This window comes from Lepus europaeus, chromosome 12 (assembly GCF_033115175.1).
Source record: "Lepus europaeus isolate LE1 chromosome 12, mLepTim1.pri, whole genome shotgun sequence".
NCBI lineage: Eukaryota > Metazoa > Chordata > Mammalia > Lagomorpha > Leporidae > Lepus > Lepus europaeus.
In genome coordinates, this window is record NC_084838.1 from 69,170,150 (window position 1) to 69,195,464 (window position 25,315).

Consider the following 25,315-nt stretch of genomic DNA (forward strand, 5'->3'; position numbering starts at 1 on the left):
TGATCTAGAGGCTGCTTCTTCAAGAATCCATATAGTAGCTTGTTCCTTTATTAACCAAATTTTAACTAAAACTTAGATGGTGCTAGAACACCCAATTCTATGTCTCAGGAAATAACACCATAGATATATTAGCAATACTGTTGACACAGATAGCATTGTTTGTTGCAGTGTTTATTGACACTTAATTTTTATATTTCTTATCATTTAATTATTTGATTGGTTCTACTAATTGCCCTAAGAATTTAACATTGGCTTATAATTAGAGGTGTATGTTCTTATAGCATTATAAAGCAAAACATTAGATGTCTATATTCAAGCAAAAGTGTGAGGGAAATCATTTCAGCATTTCTCAGGTGAGTTGCTGGCTCTTAAGGTGAATAAGGTGGTGGTGACTGTTCTGCAGAGACTTTCTCATAGGCAGGTGGAGCATTGGGAACCTGTGAAGATGAGAAAGGAAGAATATAGGCTTCGCAACAGTGTATATATTTTTGAGGAGGGATTAAGTAAAAATTGCATCATGTTTATACTTTTGCCATGGACTTAAAGTTCTGAATGTTCATATCTACTTTCCACCCAATGAGGTAATTGTTAAATTTCATAAATTTTTATGTTGAATCTTTGTTGGGGGAAAGGGTAGAGAAAAAATAGGGCTAAGAGGTTTCCCCAAATCTCAAAAGCTTATTTATCTCTGCCTTATCCATGTCAGAAATCCCAATCCCTGATAGATTCTAGAATGCAAGTTAGAGATAGTAATATACATTGCTTTTTTTTTTTTTTACTTATTTATTTGAAAGTCAAAGTTAGAGAGAGGCAGAAACACAGAGAAAGCTTCCATTTGCTGGTTTACTCCCCAAAAGACCACAACAGGAGCAGCTTCTTAGTCTCCCATGGGGGCGGCAGGGATCCAGGGACTTGGGCCGTCTTTCACTGCTTTCCTAGGCACATTAGCATGAGCTGGATCAGAAGCGGAGCTGCCAGGACATGAACCGGTGCCCATATGGGATGCAGTGCTGCAGGTGGTGGCTTAACCTGCTGCACCACAGCACCGGCCCCTAAATATTGCCTCTTTGCCGCACAGATCCTTGTAGTTGTTTCTAAAGACAAAATGATACTATCAGTCTGTCAAGCCTACATTTAATCCTTTCAGTTCCAAGAATATTTTCTGTTTCTATGTTACAAAGTGACACAGAAAAATCACTTGCCTACAGTCATGCACAACTAGTAACTTAGGAGCTAAGAATCAAACACAGGAATTTGACTTGAGTTAGGGTACTCCACCATTATGCATCTGCACTAGCCCTGTCCAATAGAAATGTAACATAAGACACATAATTTTAAAATTTGGGGTACAAGTGTTTGGCCTGGCCATTAGGCTGCCATGTCCCATATTTGAGTGTCTGTGTTTGATGCCTGCCTCAATGTTTTGCTGATGAACACCGTGGAAGCGGAAGTGATGGCTCAAGTGTCTGTGTTCCTGTCACATATGTGGGACACCTGTATTGAGTCCCTGGATCCTGGTTTTGATCCCTCAGTATTGCAAGTGAACCAGCTATTTGGAGGATGAACCAGCAGATGGGGGAGCATGCTCTCTCTATAATGAAATGAATGAAATTTTTGAAGATTTTTTTAAATTTCTGGTAGCTACACTTAAAAACCAAAAAGAAACAGGTAAAATTAATAAAATATTTTATTTTACCCAATATTTCAAGATACAATCATTTTAACATAATATGAAAATTACTAATGAGTTAGTTATATTTTCTATAGACTATGTCTTTTAAATATAGTATTGGCTACAGTACATCTTAATTTATACTACTGTATTTCAAGTGTACATGAGCAGTGTGTCTAGTGACTACCCTATTGGAGAGCACAGCTCTACAATTCATAACAATTCATAACATTTTTCCTCACCTATTTATATCTATGCTAATTTTAAAAAGTAACTTAGAAACATAAGAGGGTATTGTATCCAGAACCAAGTTCTTCCTTCAGAGCTCATGAATAGGATGCTCATTATGGACCCTGGAATTCCCATCTGAGTGTGAGAGTACATAATTCAAGAAAATGTTTGTGCTTTCCCTGCTTTTTGATTTTTAATATTTGCCTTTTATTGTGACAAAGTATATGTAACATAAAATTTGCTATTTGACCATTTTTAGGTACATAGTTCTGTGACATTAAGTACAGTCACATTATCCTTGCTTTTTAAATGGAGATAATTTTATTCAGTTGAGTTTAAAGCAGCCATACATAAAAACATCTACATGCACATTCTCAACCTACCAGAAGTTCACAGTTTTTCTCTTGAAAGTACAGGTTGCTGTCCTGATGACCAAGCTGCTCTTGTGGACCTCTCCCTGTTAAAGTACTTTGTATTCCAGCTTGAAGACTTTTGTCCTGAAACGTAAGTTCATAAAAGCGAGTGGGTGAGAAGAAATAACTGAGTCCAGTAAAGAAAAGAAAATGAAGCCAAATTTTTATGAATGGGGTTTTAATCTAGGTTCTTCCATTTACCTCCTGTGTGTCTTCAGCCTAGTCACTTTTTCTCTCAATTCCAGATTTTGCTTCTGTAACAGGAAGATGATACTACATACCTCTGAGACTTGTGGGAATTAACTACTGGTAAAGCACTAGTGCAGTACCTAGCATCTGTAGTTAGTCAGTGAATATTGTGAAGGGAGGAGAATTCCATCAACAAAATGAACCTCTTGTGAAATTGTCCTTCAAATATGAAGGACAAATGAAGATTGTCTTAGACAAATATTGAGGGAATTTGTTGCCGGGAGACCTGGGTTGCAAGAAATACTAATGGTAGTTATTAGAAGGAAAATAACATCAGATCAGAAACTAGATCTACATAGAGAAGTGCATAAATGAAGGTGAAATAGAAACTTATTTTTTCTTAATCTAACATGTACAGTTTGTTCAATGAAGGAGAAAGGGATTAGGATTGTCATTATAAGGTACTCATACTACTTATGAAGTGACACCATGTTATTTGAAAGTGGGTTTGGATGAGTTATACATGTAATTTTGAAAACTCTGGGGAAGCCACTTAAGACATTGAAAAAGGTGTATAGCCAGTATGCTAAGAAAGGAGAACAAATCATATCATAAAATGTTAAGACCACAAAAGGCAGAAAAAGTAGAAGAAAAAGAATAGGAAGAAAAAAGATAACAAAATAGCAAATATGATTATAACAATACAAATATATCAATAATGATACTGAACAGGAATGATTGTCAGAGTGGATCAAGAAATAAGAATTATGTGTTGCCTACAAGAAATTCATTTTAAAAGATAAGTCTACACTAAGAGTAAATAGGAGGAGTCTTCAAAAGGTCGTGGAAAATGTGAACTATGGAATCACTGCAGGGATTTAACAGCAGAAACAATAGCCAACACCATAGCCATCTCAGCTGGTTCAGTTTACAGAATTCTAACTGAAAAGTTAACGTGGAGCAAACTGTGCTGGATGGCTGCTAAAACTGTTGCATCCTGATCAGCTCCAGACAGGAGCAGAGCTTTCAACAAAAATTTTAAATAAGTGCAATCAAGAGACTCAAGCATTCCTTTGAAAACTTTGAGCAGGATATAAAACACAGCTTTATTAGTACAATCTTGAAGGCAAAGCAAGGGCTACCAAGAGGTGGAAGTGGTCCAGAACAAAGGGCATGGCAATAGTTTTGGGGAATACTCAAGGCATGTTGCTTATTGGCTCTTTTTATTTTCTTTGGAGGGCCAAAGAAAATAATATTTGCTTATTAGGACAGTGTTTTGAGAAAATTACATGAAGCTTTAGAGGAAAAACATCCAGAAAAGCTTCACCAAAGAAACTTCCTCCACCATGACAATACTACTGCTTAGAAACAGCTTTTTTTTTTTTTTTAATTTGACAAGTAGAGTTATAAACAGTGAGAGAGAGAGACAGAGAGAAAGGTCTTTCATCTGTTGGTTCACTCCCCAAATGGCTGCCACAGCCGGCTCTGCACCAATCTGAAGCTAGGAGCCAGTTGCTTCCTCCTGGTGTCCCATGCGGGTGCAGGGCCCAAGGACCTGGGCCATCCTCCACTGCCTTCCCAGGCCACAGCGGAGAGCTGGACTGGAAGAGGAGCAACCGGGACTAGAACCTGGTGCCCATATGGGATGCCAGCGCTACAGGTGGAGAATTAACCAAGTGAGCCACGGCGCCAGCCCCTAATAGTACTGCTTATTCCTCTCATAAAGCAAGGGTAATTTTATGAGGATTCAACAGAAAATTATTAGGTCTCCATCTTCCCATCATGATTTGCCTCCTTTCAACTTCTTTTTGTTTTGTCATGTTAAAAAATCATTAAAGGGTCGGCCGGCACCGTGGCTCAATAGGCTAATCCTCCGCCTTGCAGCGCTGGCACACTGGGTTCTAGTCCTGGTCGGGGCACCGGATTCTGTCCCAGTTGCCCCTCTTCCAGGTCAGCTCTCTGCTGTGGCCTGGGTGGGCAGTGGAGGATGGCTCAAGTGCTTGGGCCCTGCACCCCATGGGAGACCAGGAGAAGCACCTGGCTCCTGCCTTCGGATCAGCGCGGTGCACCGGCCGCAGCGTACTGGCCGCTGCGGCCATTGGAGGGTGAACCAATGGCAAAAGGAAGACCTTTCTCTCTGTCTCTCTCTCTCACTGTCCACTCTGCCTGTCAAAAAAAAAAAAAAAAGGAAAAAAAATAATTAAAGGGGTCCGTTTATTGTCAGTTAATAATGTAACAAATACTGCCTTGATATGGTTAAATTCCCAAGGCCCTTAGTTCTTTAGTCCTAGACTAGGTGGCTAGTGTATGGCTTACAAAAGTGTCTTGAACCTTTTACAACTTATGTTGAGAAAGTTTATATTTTTCATTTTTATCTTATAATTCCATTTTTCTGTAAATTTTTACATTTTATTTATTTCTACTTTATTTGAAAGGGAGAGTTAGAGAAGGATCTTCAATGTGATGGATACCAAATGCCCACAATAGCCAGGGCTGGGCCCAGAACCCAAGAGCCCATAACTCCATCTGTTTCTCCTGTGTGGTGGCAGTGACCTGACTACTTGGGCCATTATCTTCTGCCTTTCAGGATGTGCGTTAGTGGAAGCTGAATTGGAAGCAGAGGAGTCAGGAGAGGATCCAGGTACTCCAACATGGGATGTGGCATCCCAACTGGCATCTTAAGCACTACATCAATTGCCCACCACTCTATGAACTTGCTGTTGAAGTCCCCTCAGAGATAAAGAGATGCCATGCTATATTAGTAATCAAAATAAAGTGGGCATTTCTATATTAATTTCAGGAAGCAGACTTCAAAATAAGAAATGTCATCAGAGATAGACAAAGCCTTACATAATAATAAAAAGATCTATTCTCTAAGAAGTCATAATACTTAGCTTGTATGCACCTAGTTCCAGAGCATCAAAAATGTCTAAGACAAAAAGTGATAGATCTGTTAGGAGAAATGGTTGAATCTGCTATTTGGTTAAAGATGTAGCTGGAGACTTCAATACTCCTTTGTCGGAAGTAGACTATCTAGCAGGCAAAAAATCAGTAAAGCCATAGTTCAACTCAACAAAACCATGAATTAACTAGATTTAATAAGCAACTATAGCTACTTCATCCACAACAGCAGGATACAGAATTCTTCCTTAGCTCATGGAACATTAACCACATTCCAGAACATAAAACATATCTTAAAAATCTTTTTAAATAAAAACACTATGCTATCAGACTACAACTGAATTAAAGTAGAACCCAGTAAAGAAATGATAACTAGAAAATTCCAAAATATTTGAAGATTGAACTTCTATATAACACATGGGTCAAAGAAGAAATCTGAAGAAAAACCTTGAAATATTTTAACTAAGTGAAATTGAAAATACAACTTACTGAAATTTGTGAGATACAACAAAAGCTTCACCTACAGGGAAATCTTAACATTGAATGCATATATTAGAAAAGAAGAGGGGAGGCATAGCAAGGTGGTTACGGAATAAGATGCTGTGGCAATTGTCTCCCCACAGAGAGCAATTGGAACAGCTGTTCATGCATCAAGTCCTCTTCACAAGGAGCTACAGAAGCTAGGTGAGAGAACTTAATGCCCAGTTAAAGTGTGATAAGACACATTGAAGAGGGTCAGAAGGAAATTGTCACACACATACCACCAGCTCCAAGTAGTGCAGCATGGAGAGATGCTTACCACTTGGTAGAGGGAGAGAGAACAGGGTCCAGACCTTAGACTTGAAACCTAATACCAGGCCTGCTATGGTGAAACCTAAAGTCAGATAGAGTCCCACAGCTTCTGCCCATAGGCCAGTTCCAGAGCCTTTGGATCCTCTTTAACCAGGCTGCCAAGAGACCGCTTCCACCATCCCTCCGATAGCCTCCAAAAGACAGCTGAGCAAGATTCCAGCCACTGGAGAGTAGAATGGGAACAAACAAGACTCTACTTTGAAGCTCAGTGCCAGGTCAGCTGTCACAGATACCATCTCTAGATCTTTCCCAGCATCATGCATGCTTGGCATACACTGAGTACACAGGGCCCAGTGACATTGAGAATCCAGTTCAACCTAGCTTAATGCCAACCTGGGCAGCCAAGGAACTGCCTTCACCACTCCTACCCCAACATCAGGCAGAAAGCAAATACTTCAACCTCGGGTGTAGGGCAGGAAAGTAAGTTCATAGTTTTAGCTTGAAGCTCAGTGCCACTTCCACTGTGGTGATAACCAGTACCAGATTTGAATCAGAGACCTTCTCCCAGGTCAGTACTCAATGAGGCTCTAGTCCTGCCCTGCCATCAGGTGAAGACCTTCATCCTGGTAAAATAGATGAGTGTTTCAGCCTGCATTATTCTCAGTCTCTCATGGGCTAATCATGCATCCCCAAGACAGGGTAAGGTCCTACAGCTGTGTAAGTCAGGTGCAATCCATTTTATGTCAGGCTGGGTGAACAAAGGACTACCTTCACCAACCCTCCCCACAACTGTGGGCTGAAAACAAGTAGCAAGACTCCAGTCACCGGAAAACAGAGCACCAAGGTAAGCACAGACTGTGTCCTGAATATGGTAAAACCATCACTGGGCAGATACTAATGCTGTCTGTCCCCAAGCCGGTGCCTCTAGGTGAAGCCCCTGAACCTTCCACAGTCCCAAGTGAATTGTCCCATGGCCCCAGTCAATTGGACTTACATCCTGGCCAGCATTACCTGTGATTGGCTGAAGGCAGCCTCAAGCTGCAAGCCCAACTCAGCAGCAGACAGTCCCCAGCAAATTGGCTTTGGCTCCGTTTCATGCTCTGCTGGACTTGGAAAGCTGTGGACTTTGGTTGTAATCTAGCATTGTGGTGTAGACAACCCAATACTGCTCACACCTTTCCTCCTCAACCCCAGGCAGAATAATATGGAGAGAGTAATTGTCGTCTTGGGGAGGAAAAGGTAGGTGGATTCCAAGGCATTGCATAGAAACCTATCACCATGGAGATATGTACATGCTGCTGGATTTTGGGCTGATGCCTCATGCCTCCTCTGCCACAGTGATAACTGCATGGAAAAAGAAATGAGGAGACTACCCTACAGGATCCAACTGGAAATAAAGACAAAATGACCTACTACTAAGTAGATATATATCTTTAAGAAAAAGTGTTTTACCATGAAAGTCACTTGTTAAGTGTGATAGAAATAACTAATCTGGGAGCTGGCACTGTGTCATAGCAGATAAATCCTCCACTTGCAGTGCTGGCATCCAAAGTGGGCACAGGTTTAAGTCCTGGCTGCTCCACTTCCTATCTAGCTCCCTGCTAATGTGTCTTGGAAAGCAGCAGAAGACGGCCTAAGTCCTTGGGCCCCTGCACCCACACAGGAGACTGGGAAGAAGCTCCTGGCTCTTGGCTTCAGATTGACCAGCTCCAGCCGTTGTCATCATTTGGGGAGTGAACCATTGGGTGGAAGATTCTCTCTCCCTCTCTCTCTCTCTCTCTCTCTGCCTCTCTGCCTCTCTGCCTCTCTGCCTCACTGTAGCTCTGCCTTCTATATAAATAAATAAATCTTTAAAAAAAATTAATTGATCCACAAGATGCATGAGTATCAATGTATGGAAATAGGAATGTGAAAAGGCAAGGCAGTATCATGGCCCCAAAAGAGCACAATAATTCTTTAGTAACAGACTCCAAAGAGGAGATTGACAAAATGCCTGATAAAGAATTCGAAAGAATAATTATTAGAACACTGAAGGAGATAAAATAGAATTAAATGAAATCAGGAAAACAGTAAATGATATGAATGAGAAATTCAGCAAAGAGAGAGATCCTGTAAAATAATCGAAGGGGCCAGTGTCATGGTATAGCCGGTTAAGCTGCCACCTACAGTGCTGCATCCCATATAGGTGTGGGTTCAAGATCTGGCTGTTCCACTTCTGATCTGGCTCCCTGCTAAGAAGCCTGGGAAAGCAGAAGATGGATCAAGTATTTGGGCCCCTGCACCCGCTTCATAGACCTGGAAGAAGCTGTAGGCTCCTGGCTTTGCCCTGGCAGCCATTGCAGTCCCAATGCAATGGTCCCAGCCATTGCAGTCATTTGGGGAATGAACCAGTGGATGGAAGATTCTCTCTCTCTCTCTCTCTCTCTCTCTCTCCCTCTCCCTCTCCCTCTCCCTCTCCCTCTCTCTCTTTCTGAAACTCTGCCTTTCAAATAAATAAATCTTTAGAAAAAATAAACCAATTTTGGAAATGAAGCACTCAAGTCAAATAAGCAATACAATGGAAAACTTCAACACCAGACTTGATCAATCAAAACAAAAAGCATCTGAACTTGAAAGGTCATTTGAAATATTCTAATCAAACAAAAAAACAGATTTTAAGAAAAGAAAGAAGGCACCTTCTGGGCCTTTGGGACACCATTAAAAAAATATTTGAATTGTAGGAATTGCTCAGGGTGAAGAGAGTAGAGGCTTAGAAATACCCATTCAATGACATAAAAGCTGAAATTTTCCTTAACCTGGAGAAAAATGTGGACATTAAAGTACAGGAGGTCCATGGGACACCAATGAACATGATCAGAAAATATCTTCACCATGATATATTACAAACTTTCAAAAGTACAACACAAAGAATTCTAAAAATTTAAGAGAAAAGCATCACTCACTTCTAAGGGAAACCCCAGTAGATTAACAGCATATTGTTCAGAAATTTTAGCAGCCTAGAGGAAATTGAATGATACAAGTTCTGAAAGAAAATATTGGCCAACCAAGAATACCTTACCCAGAAAAGTTACGTTTCACAAAAGTTGAGGGAATTCATCACCACCAGATCAGCTACGCCAAGATGCTTAAAGGAGTTTTACATGCAGAAGCAAAAGAAAGATAACAGCCATCATGAAAAGTATAAAAACCACTATAAAATGAACATAAGAATATTAAAAATGGGGCTGGTGCTGTGGTGCAGCGGGTTAAAACCCTGGCCCTGAAGCGTCGGCATCCCATATGGATGCCGGTTTGAGTCCCGGCTGCTCCTCTTCTGATCCAGCTCTCTGCTATGGCCTGGGAAAGCAGTGGAAGATGGCCCAAGTCCTTGGGCCTCTGCACCCACATGGAGAGCTGGAAGAAGCTCCTGGCTCCTGGCTTCAGATCAGCACAGCTCTGGCCGTTACAGCCATCTGGGGAGTGAACCAGCGGATGGAAGACCTCTCTCTCTGTCTCTACCTCTCTCTGTAACTCTGTCTTTCAAATAAATAAATAAAATAAATCTTTAAGAAAAGAATATTAAAAATAAGTAGAAGAAATTTTTGAGTGATGAGAATAAGTGACTTATTAGCAATAATAATCTTGAAAAAGGGCCAGTGCTATGGCCAAGAGGGTTAAGCCACTGCTTATGATGCCTACATTCCATTAAGTAGCACCAATTTTAATCCTGGCTGGTCTGCTTCCGATTTGGCTTCCTGCTATTGTGGTTGAGAAAACAGCAGAAGATGGTCCAAGTGCTAGGGACCCTGACAACTATATGAAGATCAAGGTGGAGTTCCTCACTTCTAGTTTCAGCGTGGCCCAGATCTGGCTGTTGTAGTCATTTGAGGAGTGACCCAACAGATGGAAAATCCATCTCTCTCTCTCTCTCTTTCTCTCTCTCTCTCCCTCCCTCTCTTTCTCTCTCTCTCTCCCTCCCCCTCTCCCTCTTTAGCTCTTCCACACCTTCCCCTTTCCTCCCTCCTTCCTTCTCTCTATCCCTCTCCTCTCTCTCTCTTTCCCTTTACTCTCTCTCAGTTGCTCTGCCTTTCAAATAAATAAATCATCTAAAAAAACTTACTTTAAATGTAAATGAACTAAATTTATCAATTAAAAGCACAGACTGGATGAATGGATAAATTTTTAAAAAGACCTAATGACATGCTTTATACAAGAAACTCATTTCACCAGTAAAGACATACATAGACTGGAAGTGAAAAGATGAAAAAAGATATTCCATGCAAACAGAACCCAAAGGAGTAACTTATATCAGAAAAATTAGACTTTAAGACAAAAAGTGAGAGACAAAGAAGGTCACTATAAATGATCAAGGGCTCAATTCAACAAGAAGACATGACAATTATAAAGGTAGGCATACCTAATGCCAGTGCATCCAGTTTTATAAAACATTGTATCTAAATAGAATTATAAGACCAAATACAATAATGGGGGGTGGCTTTAAAACCCTACATTCATCAGATAGACAAATTATCCAGACAAAAATCAGCAAAGAAACATCAAAATTAAACTATATACTAAGTGGACCTAAAAGACATTTACAGAACATTTCATCTAACAGCTCCATACATACTCTTCTCATAAGCACATGGAAATTCCCTAGGATAAACCATGTATTAATCCACCAAAAGCATCTCAACAAATTCAAAATAATCAAAATTGTATTATGTATCTTTTTTGACCACATTGAAAAAAAATTTTAACTAAAGAAACTGTAATCATGCAAATACATGGAGATGGAACAATATGTTCCTTAATGAAGGATGGATTGCAGGAGACAGACAGCGGCTTGAGATATCACCCCATTCCAGTGAAGAGGACCTCATCGTCCCATGTCAGCAGGAAGTAGCTCTAAAGACAGATCATCATCCTTCTACCCCTCCTGGACTTCTGAGACTAATGTAATCCCATACAACTCTTGCTTTATAAAAAACAAAACGGGGGAATGTTAGTAAAATGGTGCAGTCTTATCTGTGGTGTGAGTTACACCCCAACATCCCAGGCTCTAGCCCTTGCCACTATTGCTGGAAGCCAGGTGGCCAAATGGCCCAACCCCCCACAATAATGGGATTCATTGATCCTACTTCCCTGCCTGCCCCCCGGCAAAGTTTTAAAAGGACCTGCTCCTAAACACGTGGCTCTTTCCATCTCCTGATCTCTCTGTCTCTCTGTCTCTTGATCTCTCTCTCTGGATCTCTCTTACACTCTCCTTCTCTCTTTTTTCCTTCTCTCCCCTTCCATCCGGTCTGTTGGATTTCCCCCTATAAACTCTTTCCTTTAAAAAACAAACAAACAAACAAACAAAAAAACGGATTGCTGAAGGAATCAGAATGGAAATTTAAAACATCCTTGAAACTAATGAAAATGGAAACACATTTCCAAATTTATGGGATACAACAAAAGTAGTACTAAAAGGGAAGCTAATAACAGTAAGTGCCTACATTTAAAAAAAGAAGAAAGATATCAAATAAACAACTTAATGATGCATCCCAAAGACCTAAAAAAGCAAGAACAAGCCAAACACAAAGTTAAGGTAAGGAAGGGAATACTAGTGAGAACAGCAGAAATAAAGAAAATAGAAACTGAAAACTAAAAATACAAAAGGCAAATGAAATAAAGAATTGTTTTTGCAAAAAGATGATAAACTTTTAGCTAGACTTAAGAAAAAAGGAGAGACAGCTCATAAAATCAGAGATGAAAAAAGATAATACAAATGATACTGCATACATGAAAAAGGAGATAATAAAAATGATACCACAAAAATATAAAGGATCATTAGGGATTATTATGAACTTGGAAAACTTAGGAAAAATGTTCAACTTCTAGATACAAATAACTTACAAAAATTTAACCATGAAGACACAGAAAACTTGAATAGATTTGTAGGGATAATGAGATTGAGTAAGTGATCAAAAGTCTCCCAAGAAAGAGAAGCCCAGGACAAGAAGGTTTCTCTTTGAAGAACTAACACCAATTTTCCTCCAATTTTTCTCAATCTTCTTTCTCCAAATATTGAAAAGAATGGAACCCTCCCAAATTCATTCTATAATGCCAGCATTACCTTGATTCCAAACCCAGACAAGGACATAACAAAAAGAAAACTATAAGCCAATATCCCTGATATTGGCTGATGAACATAGATGTAAAGATTTTTCAGCAAAATACTTGCAAGTCAAATCCAAGAACATATCAAAAAGATGATGCATCATAACCAAGTGGGACTTATCCCAGAGATGCAGGGATGGTCATCATATGCATATCCATAAGTATAATATCTCACATCAACAGAATGAAGTTTATTATCTGATCATCTCAAAAGACAAAAAAAAAAAAAAAAAAGCAGCTGGTGCTGTGGTGTAGCAGGTAAAGCCAACACCTGTGGTGCCGGCATCTCGTATGGGCGCAGATTCGAGTCCAGCTACTCCACTTCCAATCCAGCTCTCTGCTATGGCCTGGGAAAGCAGTAGAAGATGGCCCAACTACTTGGACCCCTGCACCCACATGAGAGACCCAGAAGAAGCTCCTGCTCCTGGCTTTGGATCAGCACAGGTCCAGCTGTTGTGGCCAACTGGGGAGAGAACCAGCAGATGAAAGACCTTTCTCTCTCTCTCTCTCTCTTTCTCTCTCTGCTCCTGCCTCTTTGTAACTCTACCTTTCAAATAAATCACTGAATCTTAAAAAAAAAAAAAGACAAAGAAGAACCATTCAATAAAATACAATACCCATTCATGATAAAAAAAAAAAAAAACTCTGAACCAATTAGGTATAGGGGGAACATACCTTAGCATTATAAAGGCTATGTATGACAGATACATTAAATATCAGATTGAAGGGGGAAAAGCTAATAGCATTTCCTAAAACTAGACAAGGATGTCCACTCTCACCACTCATTCAATCTAATCTTGGAAGTTCCAGCCAGCGTCATTAGGCAAGAGAAAGAAATGAAAGGCATTACAAATAGGAAAGGAAGAAGTAAAATTCAGTTTGTTTGTAGATGACATGATTCTATAAAGAGAAACCTGAAGATTCTACCAAGAGACTATTCAAACTGATAAATGGATTCCATAACGTTACAGAATAAAAAATCAACACGTAAAAATTTGTGGCATATTTATACATTACAAGTGATTCCAGTACAGATAGGCCTGATCCTGCATAAGAAACCCAATACCTTGAGACATGAGTGTCAACAGAGTTATTAGCAGAGACCTTGAAATTCTTATTCAAGAATCAAATGTATCATGCTTCCAAGTGAAGGTGGGAAACTGATCAATTGAAACACCATTATCCAGTTCTTTGCATATCATTCACCACTCCCTGATGTAGAAACATGCTCCTTCAAAAAGCAATTTTTCCTCTAAAAAGATGTTTTCAGAATGCAAGGGAATTGTTAGCCAGGGGAGAAATTTTAGGAAATCTAAATTCCAACCAACTCCCTAGCATTCTGCTGTCAATGAAGGTGAAAAGTAAACATCTGAAGGCTTTGTAGAGGAATTCAAGTACCAGAGTCTGTGTTATTGTCATTTATGTTCCACTTTGAAATGAAAATGGAATCACCAGAGAGAGAAAGGGAATTCATTATGTAATTAAATTTGGTATTAATACACTATTTTACATATATTTGCCTACATTTTTTGTGCCACTGATTTCTAACCTGGCTTTTCTGGAGATAGTGAATGTCCCAAAATGATGATTTTTAATATTAATTTTGAAAAATACATATGACCAAGAGCATTTTGAAACACTAGGGAAACCAGAGAATTTAAACACAGTTCTGTTTCATAAAAATTCCAGGAACTCTAAACATCACTGATCTAGGCCTAGAGGAATGAGAACATGGTAGCGTTGAACTTGAACCTTACCAGGCCAGCACCACAGCTCAATAGGCTAATCCTCCACCTTGTGGCGCCAGCACACTGGGTTCTGGTCCCAGTCGGGGCGCCAGATTCTGTCCCAGTTGCCCCTCTTCCAGGCCAGCTCTCTGCTGTAGCCCGGGAGTGAGTGGAGGATGGCCCAAGTCCTTGGGCCCTGCACTCGCATGGGAGACCAGGAGAAGCACCTGGCTCCTGCCTTCGGATCAGCACTGTGCGCCAGCCACAGTGCACTGGCCGCAGCAGCCATTGGAGGGTGAACCAACGGTAAAGCAAGACCTTTCTCTCTGTCTCTCTCACTGTCCACTCTGCCTGTCAAAAATAAAAATAAATAAATAAATAAATAAACCTTACCAAGCAAAATATTTACAGTGTCTGAACACACGATATGAAGATTCTGTTATTCTTCAGTTGAATGAATATAAGTTGAGAACATTAGGCAGAAAGGACAAACATCCTTGTATTTTTGTCCAATAGCATCAACCTAATAATTGCAGACTGCTAAGAAATGGGTACCAACATAATGAGTTTCCATAACTTCGACTCCTTGAAAGACTAAATTGTGTTTTGATACACAATTATATGCCAAAATAAATTTTAAAATATATGCTAAATAAAAACTCATATCCACTCTTACATTACATGTGTTTTTCACCATGTCTTGGAGTAGAATAGAGATAATGAGACTTGGAGAAGTTAAAATCTGAACTTGCCAAGCAAGTCAGTGGCATACAATGAAACCAAATCCTCATGACATATGACTGAATAACTTCTTTGTGCCAGGCATAGTCCTACGCATCGAAGATACAAAGATGGATAAAAAACAGTCTCTGTCCCAGTTCATGAATGAGAGAAAAAGGGGTAGAAGAGATAAAAAGTATGTAATCAATTATAAACCAATTATAAAGTGTTCCCCCTGCCAGAGGTACAAATGGAGTTTTGTGACAGACAGCAAAACGTCTCCCTTCCTAACTTATTGTGGCTGCCAGGGAGAGGCATCATGTATAGGAGTTTCTTCCTACCTTTATAACTCAAGGCTCAGCAACTTCTCCTCCCTTCCAGCAAATGTCGACCCACAACAGAGGTCTGCTCGGTGGATATGGCAGCCCCCAAATTTGGCCAACCTTTCATGGTTTGTATTTGGGATGCTCTGGCAAAACAGGCATCAGGGAGGAGACATGAGATTGCCTGCTTTTCCTGCCAAGGAATGAAAGAACTCAAAGTTGCCTTTCTCACTTTGCCCTGTTCCTCAACAGCCAACCAACCCCTGCAAATTGCCCCCTGCCCTGCTGAAGTCCTTGTTGAATTTGGACTAGGACTTTATACCCTTTGAGATGACCATTTCCCCCACCTTTCATCAACTTGAAAAGCTTTCAGATCAGTAATGAGAATGAGAGAAAAATTGCAACTCTCCTTTCCTTCCATTGCTCACTGTGGACAGCAACTTTGGGTGCTCAGGTGCTAAAGTGCTACTTGGCTTGAAGCAAGGATACTGAAACCTGAACTCTTTATAGTATTACGGACTCAACAGATGCATCCCATTCATGAGAAATCCTGATACCAGAAGACTGGACCGTCATTGGATTAGCAGCATATGTGGACAATGAACAACATTACCAGCACCACATTGGCCACCTGAAGAAGATGGAGCCTGTGATAGTTTAGGTGTTTTGTACAGAGGGGAAGTCACTGCTTGGGACACTCACATCCCGTATCAGAGTGCCTGGTTCAAGTCCCAGCCCCTCTGCTTCTAATCCAGCTTCCTGTGTACCCTGGAAGGCAGTGATGGCTCAAGTGCTCAGGTCTCTGAGCCCTCACAGAGGAGACCTGGATAGAGTTCCCAGCACCTAGATTAGGTCTGGCCCAGTCCTGGCTGTTGTGGGCATTTGGAATAAACTGGTGGATGAAATGCATGTTCTTTCTCTCTTTTTCTCTCCCTTCATCCTTCCCTCCCACCACCCCTCTTCCTCCCTCCCTCCCTCTCTCTCTCTCTCTTTCTCTGTGTGTGTGTTTGCCTTTCAAATAAAATGAAAAGCAATTAAATAAAAATAAAAAACAGTAATCTTTTGTGCTGCTGATGGAAGGAGGGTTTTTTCATTACACCAATGTCTAGAGGGGTCGTGAATATCCCGAGCTGCTTAGTTCACCACAGGTACAAGAACTTGGAATTCCCAGGTAACCTGGAGGAAAGGGATGAAAATGCAAGGCAGGAGGAGCAGACCAAGTGGATAACAGAACTAGCAAGAATTGCCCAAAGAGTTGGTAAGTCCTGAGTTGTCTACTGCATTGCTGTTTGCTGTGCAAGAAACCACAAGCCCTTCCCCTGGGCCCCACGAACCATCAGTGCTCAACTACACACAACAGTCAGATGGGTGCTCAAGTTTGCTGGGAGTATAACCAACGAGACAGGGCAAGTTCCTCATTGGGGTTCACACCTGGCAGAGGGAAAGGAAGAGCTACAAGTATGAAGAAGTGAAAGATTCATCAGAAGCAGGAATCAGAGCTAGAGGAGATGGAGAGAACTGTATCCCAATCCCTAGAAATTCAGAGCAAAGAATGAAAAGGAAACCTTGGATCTGGTCCAACAGTGGGAACTCTACCAACCGTCAAGGTTCTGTATCCACTTCGTCTTCTGCAATACCAGCAGCCAATGAGCAGTAAAACTCCCAGGATCACTGTCAGGATGCCAATTCCTGCAGCTCTGGCCCAAGAGACAGACAAAGCTAAGTTGGCATACATTGTTCCAGATTGTGAAGAAGCATAAGTCAATGTTCTCTCTTCATCTGGACTGTGCTGGCCCAGAGTCCCTGTCAGTCCCCGCCCTCCTCATGGGGCACCTCACCAGCTTCCAGCTCCTGTAAGCAGAGACAGGTCCTTGTCTAGGAACTTCTCAGGGACGTACCCACAGAAGCACTGCTAACCAGCATTGCCAAGCACCCACGTTCCAGCCACAAGAATTGCCATAGAAACTGATCTTTATGTGCACAGTGTATCTATTGAGGCTGCATTATCTTTTCTTCTAATTAGTAAATGGTTAAAAGCATTTCCCCCTACTTAGTGCACAAAAAGGAAATGGAAATTAACATTAATTGAATATCTATGATAACCCAGGTGCTGTGCTGAACATTCTACATGCATTGGCTTAGTTAATTCTCACAGCAACCCTGTAAGTTAAGCACTATTTATAACTCCATTTAACAGAAGAGGAAATAGATGCAGAGGTTACATAACTTGCTGATGGTCATACAGAACTAATACAAGACAGAGCTAGGATTTGAACCGTAGTCCATTTCAATTGTATCTGTGCTCTCTGCCCCAAACTCCTCCTTTACTCATTTTTCTCTAGGGAGAAGTATCTGAACTGAACCTAGAGAAGAGTTTTAGCAACCCTTACTGAGAACGACCTAGTCCTAAGCAGCAAGACACCAACCTGGAGACCCAAACAAGCCTCTTGGGCCCTGTTTCCAATGAACTCTGGTGTTAAAAGTTGGATAGGAATTGTCTCCCCAAAACTTGTGCAGGTGTTTAAAGTCTGAAGTATTTATGTTAAAGACTGATAAAGAATGGCTATTTAATCAAATTATGGATGGTCTGGTGGGAGGTCTTTTTTTTTTTTAATTTTTTCTTTTTTTCTATTTTTTCCTCAAATACTCTTTTTTTTTTTTTTGACAGGCAGAGTGGACAGTGAGAGACAGAGTGAAAGGTCCTCCTTTACCGTTGGTTCACCCTCCAATGGCCGCTGTGGCTGGCACACCATGCTGATCCGAAGGCAGGAGCCAGGTGCTTCTCCTGGTCTCCCATGGGGTGCAGGGCCCAAGCACTTGGGCCATCCTCCACTGCCTTCCTGGGCCACAGCAGAGAGCTGGCCTGGAAGAGGAGCAACTGGGACAGGATCCAGTGCCCTGACCGAGACTAGAACCTGGTGTGCCGGCGCCGCTAGGTGGAGGATTAGCCTATTGAGCCCTGGCGCCACCCTAGTGGGAGGTCTTGAGATCACCGGGGACATGCCCTCAGAGGGTGGTAATCATGAGAGGGCTGATTGAGTTCAAGTTCTGTTCTTTCTGCTTTCTAGATTGTCATGTGATCATTTGTCTGCACCTGCCATGACCAGCCCCCAAGATGCCACACTGCAAGGCCACCCAATCTTGAACTTTAACCACCAAACTGTAAGCTAAAGTAAATCTTTTCTTTCCCAAGAAGTTCCTCTTTTGTATTTTTGTTAAGGTAGTAAAAAGTATTCAGTTATACTAGGGAAGTGTTGCAGTTACCCCAATGTCCCTGGAACTACAGCCTGGGGCTGTGGACCCCTCCATAACATTGTCAATTAGTTAATATCTGCCTGACCTTCTGCATCACAGCATGATCTAAGTTGGGAGTACTGAATCTGTTAACTGTGACTGTCAGCTTTCTAAGACAGGCTCTGCAGAGCTTGGGGACTTTTTTTAAAAAGCTTTTATTTAATGAGTACAATTTTCATAGGTGCAACTTGGGAATATAGTGCTTTTTCTCCCCAAATCCACCCTCCCACCCCCACTCCTATACCACCTCCCTCTCTCATCCCATTCTTCTTGAAGATTCATTTTTAATTAACTTTATATACAGAAGACCAACTCTATACTAAGTAAAGATTTCAACAGTTTGCACACATACCCACACACAATGTAAAAAGTACTGCTTGAGAATAAGTTTTGCAGCTAATTCTCATAGTATAACTCATTAAGGACGGAGGTCCTACAAGGGGAATAAGTGCACAGTGACTTCTGTCATTAACAATTGACACTCTTTTTTATGTCCTCAGTGATTACCAGAGGCTCTTGCCATGAGCTTCCAAGGCTATGGAAGCCTTTTGTGACCACAAACTCTGTCAGTATTTAGACAAGGCTGTAATCAAAGTGGAAGTTCTCTCCTCCCTTCAGAGAAAAGTACATCCTTCTTTGACGACCCCTTCTTTCCACTGGGTCTCATTCATAGAGATCCTTCATGTAGGACATTTTTGCCATAGTGTCTTGGCTGTCCATGTCTGCATCGCTCTCATGGGCTTTTCAGCCACATCTGAACGCCTTAAGGGCTGATTCTGAGGTCAGAGGAGCTTGGTGACTTATAAGAGACTGTGCAGCTACAGGAGAAGCAGGGTTGAGCTAAGGCTTATTCTAAAGATAATTTTTCCCTGGACCATCTACCAGACTGCCTCCCTATATGGCTGCTAAAACATCAAGCCTTACCCATCTATCCCCAAGCAGGAAGGAGAGAACCATGAGACGACAGCATCAGAGCCAATGATGTAGACCAATCTGCCCATTTTATAGAACATGAAGCTGAAATCTATCAAGATGTGTCAGCATCACCACTACCATACCGGCAATTCAGAGTGCCAAGTTGTACCATGTACTGTGCTAGGCACTTCTATATGCTTTTAAAAATATACAATTATTTACTATTTATTTATATCTTTTATTTTTTTTCTTCATCTACTTTAAAGGCAGAATGATAGAGAGAAAGAGATCTGTCCACCAGTTCACTCTTCAAATGCTTGCAATAGCCAGAGCTGGGCCATTCCATGCCTGGAGCTCCAGCCGGGGCTCCCATTTGGGTGGCAGGCACCCAGTTACTGAGCCATCATCTGCTCTTCCCAGGAAGCATCTGCAGAAACCTGAATGAGAAGCAGAGCAAATGGGACTCAAATCATCACTCTCATATGGGATGTGGACATCCCAAGTGGTGTCTTAACCCACTGTGACACAATGCCTACGCCACATATATGTTTTATTTCATCTTCATTATAATCCTCTTATGTAGGTAGGTACAGAGTTCATGTTACAGTTGACAGGATGCTGTTAAAATTCCTGTTTTCACAACCAGTAAATGACAGAATCACATTCACAGCAATGGGCAATAACTAGATACCAGCAAGTGAGCACTAAAATTTGTGCCAGACCCGGGTCTCCCATGCCCCAGGGCAGTGCTTTGCCTTCAGAATCACTCTTTCCTGCAGTAAAGCTGCCACAGAGATCAAAGATGTTCAATAGACTCTCGTGACTGAAGGCAGCTGATTGCATTCCCACGGTGCCTCTGCTATAATTTTCCTCTGTGGTCTGTGCTTGAACATCTTGACACAGATAGAGCTCTGATCCAGCTCTTTATAGGCAGTCACGTTGCACTCACAACCATTCAAGTGACTGAGAGTGGAAAACACGAGGATATGCCAGACACACCACAAGAACACACTGTCTGACCTAGCACAGCAGAGCTCCTCAGAGTTCACCCACACACCACCTGTAGCAGGACCATCTCAGTGCAGGTTAGAGTGCCCATCCTGAATCACTCTGACCTATGAAATCGGCACCTGGGAATCTGCACTCTTTAGATTTGAGAGGCAGAGGCAGCTTTAGACAGACACATAGAGCCACGACCTGGGGACAGGCATTGTGGCACAGTGGGTTAAACCACCATTTGGAATACCTACATCCCATCTTGAGGCATCTGGTTCAAGTTGTGACTACTCCATGCTTCTGATCCAACTCCCTGCTAATGTGTCTGGGAGATAGTGGATGGCCCAAGTACTTGGGTTCCTGCCACCCACAGATGGAGTTCCTGGCTCCTGGCTTCAGCCTGGCCTTGCTCTGTCTACTGCAGACATTTGTGAAGTGAACCAGTGAAATATCTGTCTCTCTTGTGCTCTCTCACTCGCTTGCTTTCTCTGTCACTCTGCCTTTCAAATAAAACAAATCTATTTTTTAAGAAGAGCTCCCATCTGTCGGTTCTATCCCCTTACTCCCATAATGGCTAGTGCTGGGCCAGTCTGAAGCTAGATGCTGGGAACTCAGTCCAGGTCTCTTACATGAATGGCAGGAAACCATCTACTTGTGTTATCACCTGCTGTCTCCCAATGTGCACATAAGCAAGAAGCTTGAGTCAGGAGCCAGACGCAGGACTTGAGCCCAGACGTTCCAGTATGGGGTAGTGGCATCTTAACTGGAAGCAAACATGCCCACCCCACAGCCTGCATTTCATCTGAGCATAGAGCTTTTGTGAGAAGAACAAATTAATGGCCTTTTGCACAGATATTTTCTGGATTCATCTTTTACTACTTTGCACAAGATCATGATGTTCTACATACTCATTCCTTCTCTCACAGACTGAAGTGAAGAGCATCTCTGTGGGCTATGGTCATCTGATTGTCCTGCAGACAGCAAAATTTCTGCTTATAGAAGGCCAGCTACTCCTGCACACAGGTTGAAGGGGTTATTTTTCCCTGCACTCTCTACAAGCCTCACATCTCGTTTGCCCTTTAGCACCCACTGGAGTGCCCCAGAGGCGGACTGAGAGACCAGCGGAGAGAGAGGGAGCTGCTCTTTATGGTCCACCTCCTGTTTGGGTCAGCATCACTCAAGCCACAGCCTTCCCACCATCACTCAATCCTAATCACCAGTCCTTGCTCCTGCACTCTAAAAACCAGTTGCATCCTTCCTCTCACCAGCCCACCAGTGCCTCCACCTCACCTCAGAGGTCTGTCAGGCTCCAGAACCAGCCGAGCAGAAACCCCTCCTCGGGGATCTGAGCCAGGTTCTGATGACCCCCACCCTTCTGTTTATACTCTCCCACCCCCCAGGGGTGGAAGCCACATCTCTCAGTTACTAACTGCTTTGTCTTCTTTACCTCCTCAGTCCCAAAGCCTGTTGAATCAATTCCTTGTATTGAAGTTCAAGCACCTCGCTTGTTTCTGTCTTCCTGACTAGGCCCTGAAGGGAACTCTGTTTAGGCTATGAATGGAACCTGGCTGCTAGATTCCACAGCTGGTAGGGATGACACTTGAATAGCAAAGAACAGCCCAGTTTTCAGCCTATGAAGCAGACAACCTCCAGCCTCCAGCAGGGAATGGTTCAGACCCCAGCTTCATGCTGAGATATCTCTGCCCTAGCCTCTCATGGGATAGGTCTGTGCAAATACTGGCCTCTATTGTCCTGCAGCATGGACCCTGAAGGCAACCAGATCTGGATTTGAAGTCCAGCACCACCAAAGCCAACCACACAGTGCCTGATTTCTCAAAGCCTTTACTCACAGCACAGCAAGGATGAACCCACCAGGGTGAGTGTCATTATGTGATAGGTAAGAGAAGTGATGTGCGTCCCTTGAAATGAATGGTCTAGCCTCTCTCTCATCTCCCCTTCTTCTGTTGGTGGGGCATGAAGGTGATGGCACATCACCTTCAACCATGTAGACAAAGGCAATATCCAAGAGCAGTAATGAACAGAAGGCGACTGATGAGCCCTTGGACGTTTTAAACAATTACATGAGAGATAAGTATAATTAAATGTAAAGGGTGTGTTGAGCCACCACACAGAAGCTGAGACAGTGCACCGTACACACAGCACATCTTTGCTCTTGTGGCATTTTGCCAGAAGGCATCGGCCACCCCCAACCCCACTGACCACACAAGGTATTAGAGAGTCCCCTGGGGTCCTCTGAGCAAATGCTCCCAGCATGATGTCCTCCTCAGCACCTTTGGTGGGTTCCACATCTTATCTGTCCCTGCTTCTCACTTCCTATAAGATTTCTCACCAACTCTTTCCAAAGGGAGAGCAGGTTTTCAGCAAGTTCTGAACAGAGCACAGACAAGATGTTCCAAAAGACAGTTCCTTGCTGTCCTATTGGGGTTCACACTCAGAGGGTGGAGAGGACATGCGGAGTGTGCCCCTGCACCCTTGGTGTTCCCATTATAGCAATTACATCCCCTGGGATTATCCTCAGGCCTGATTTTCCCTCTGGATCATGTCTTGGACCAGTATACAACACTTAGCACTTAGAAATGCTTCATCATGCAAATGCTAATTTCTAATTAACTCGTAATATCAAACTGCTGGGTTGTTTTTTTTTTTTGTTTTTGTTTTTTGTTTTCAGATAAAATTCCGAACACCATCTTCATCCTGGCGTCAGTCTGCAGAGGGAGTCACTCTCATCTGCCCTTCATCCTCAGTGGTTCTTTGGCAACACATTTCCTTGTCTGCAAATCTCCTTTAGGAGCCTGAGCAGAATAGACAGGACAAGGCTTGAGTAAAGAGACGTCAGCTATTTTCCAGATTAAGAACCTACAACAAAGACCCAGAAGCTAAGAATGCGGACAAAAAGGGTAAGATCCAACTTTTTACCATTCTTATCTTCTTGCTTGTTTGGCCTCCGAGGAGCCTGAGTGAGCCCCTGGGGCCTCCTTACCATGTTGCCAGGTCTTTTGCTGTCTATGGAGACAAAACACTAGGGAGACTTGCTAGATAGTCATGTGCTGGGGGAAGTCAGCAGGCTGTGTCAGCAAACAGCAAACTGAGAACCCCTCTGGGTCTGGGTTGAACTTACTCTTCCACTGTGATGTAGGAGTGGCCATGCCCCTTCTTGGGGTAACCGTAGATGAAGTGAGCCTCTTTTCTTGGCATCATGAAAGGTCAGGGCACAGGACACCTATCAGAAGGGGCACATGAGCATTATTTAGTGCATCCAAAGCGTTCTTGCCGGCCATCTCATAGAGACCCACCAATAACATTCTCACCAAAGCGTTCTTGCCGGCCATATCATAGAGACCCACCAATAACATTCTCACCAAAGCGTTCTTGCCGGCCATATCATAGAGACCCACCAATAACATTCTCACCAAAGCGTTCTTGCCGGCCATATCATAGAGACCCACCAATAACATTCTCACCAGGGGACAACCACACTCAGGTTCCTCTACAAAAGGATTTGCACCTGCTTCATTCCTTGCTAGCACAAGCTTCAGAAACAGCTTGCGTTTCTTACCTTTCCCACTAATGAAAATTAAACTTAAAGAAGAAACTACGAATGAAAACACAGGACTTTCAAATTGAGTTATTATTTGGGGCAAATATTCATTTACCTTCAGTTTGACTCTATACCATAAACTTGTAGAACAACAAGTGATACACTGTTTTTTATTCATTCTCTTCCTTCTCTGACCCAGGGCAGTGGTTAACAAAATAAGAGAAGTTATTTCTCTCCAAAGTTATCATTTGATATTTATCTCGGAACAAACAGAGGCCTATGATAGCATAATGTGTGTTTCCCAGAGCACCTTCTGCTTGAATCTCACCATGGGTGCGTGAGCCAGGCGGCCAAGCACAGCATCTTCCAATCCCACTTTTCAACAAAGAAAGCAGCGCCAGGCAGGTGCCTCGGCTTGTTCATGAGTATTTCACCCAAAATCAGTTCCAGAAGCCTAGGACCTGCTTGTGCCTGACAATTTGTTTTCCCTCCCACTTTGATCAAGTTCTGCTCTATACTTCAAGTTTCACGGCTATGATTTTGTAATTAACTAAATATACGCAAATGGACAAAACAAAAGTTCATAAACTGCAGTGGCTGCGATTAACGTGTACTCATTGAAAGCCAACCATGAAAGCCCCATCACGCCAGTGGATTTCGAAGGTCTGAGCCCCATGGAGCTCCATCACCAACTTCAGTTTCAAACCCCAGGGAGGAGTGGAAGAGCAGAGTGGGGATTTCACCAGGCAACTCCTTTCCACTGGGGGTGGGGGTGGAGGCATGTTTTGACATGCAGTTTGTCCTTCCTAGTTGTAAAAAAGAAAGCATAGTTGAACTCACTGATAATCTCAAGTACATTCTCTAAGAGTGAGCTCTGTGTCCAAAATTACAGACAGGAAACTCGGTTATGCATTAAATTGTTTTTGTCCATCTATAAGCTCAGAGCCCTGGCAGATGATACAGAGACAGCAAATGCGCCTTGTTACACTCAAAGCAAGAGCAGCAGCCACGGGAGAGTGTGCCGAACTCCAGCAGGAATCTTCTCACCAGCTGCCTGCCACCCTGAATAACTGCTATGCTTCTTGGCGGTCCCAGAGGACCCAGAGAGGGTTAGAAGTTGGAGGATGACAAACGTCACAGGGGAATTCTGTTGACAATCGAGTATCAGAGAGGCCATGAGGAAGTGCGGCAGGGTCCACCAGACTTCCCCACCCCTGCTCTGGATCTACAGGACTACACTCCTGGTGAGAAGGCGACGCACACCCTTACCTTCCTGGATGAGCCAGTGCTCTTCCGCCAGCCGCCCGTGTCTGTGAAGACTGCTTCTCTGCCTCTTAATCTTCTTTGCTTTTTCGTGGTCTCAAGTCCCGTGATAGTCATGGGTTTGGATTCCCGACAGAGTTGACTGTGATTGCTTAATTGGCATGAAAGAAACCAAATTC

General features: G+C 42.5%; 1 protein-coding gene across 1 annotated transcript; it reads right to left on the minus strand.

Annotated features, from left to right (window-relative positions):
* Positions 1 to 208: 208 nt before the first annotated feature.
* On the minus strand, positions 209 to 25,231 carry MLANA (melan-A). Its single transcript, XM_062207049.1, has 5 exons — positions 25,143 to 25,231; positions 23,454 to 23,555; positions 16,710 to 16,806; positions 2,287 to 2,400; positions 209 to 437 (listed from the first exon to the last, which is right to left on the minus strand). The coding sequence occupies exons 2-5, from the start codon at positions 23,531 to 23,533 to the stop codon at positions 369 to 371; spliced, it is 360 nt and encodes a 119-aa protein (XP_062063033.1). The 5' UTR covers positions 23,534 to 23,555; positions 25,143 to 25,231; the 3' UTR covers positions 209 to 368.
* Between the last annotated feature and the right edge of the window lie 84 nt (positions 25,232 to 25,315).

Coding starts and splice junctions, on each gene's coding strand:
- MLANA (XM_062207049.1), bottom strand. CDS start 23,533: ATGATGCCAAGAAAAGAGGCTCACTTCATCTACGGTTACCCCAAGAAG. Junction 16,807..23,453: donor TCCTACATCACAGTGGAAGA/GTAAGTTCAACC, acceptor CTCTTGGGCCAG/AGCTGCAGGAATTGGCATCC. Junction 2,401..16,709: donor GTGGATACAGAACCTTGACG/GTTGGTAGAGTT, acceptor CTTACGTTTCAG/GACAAAAGTCTTCAAGCTGG.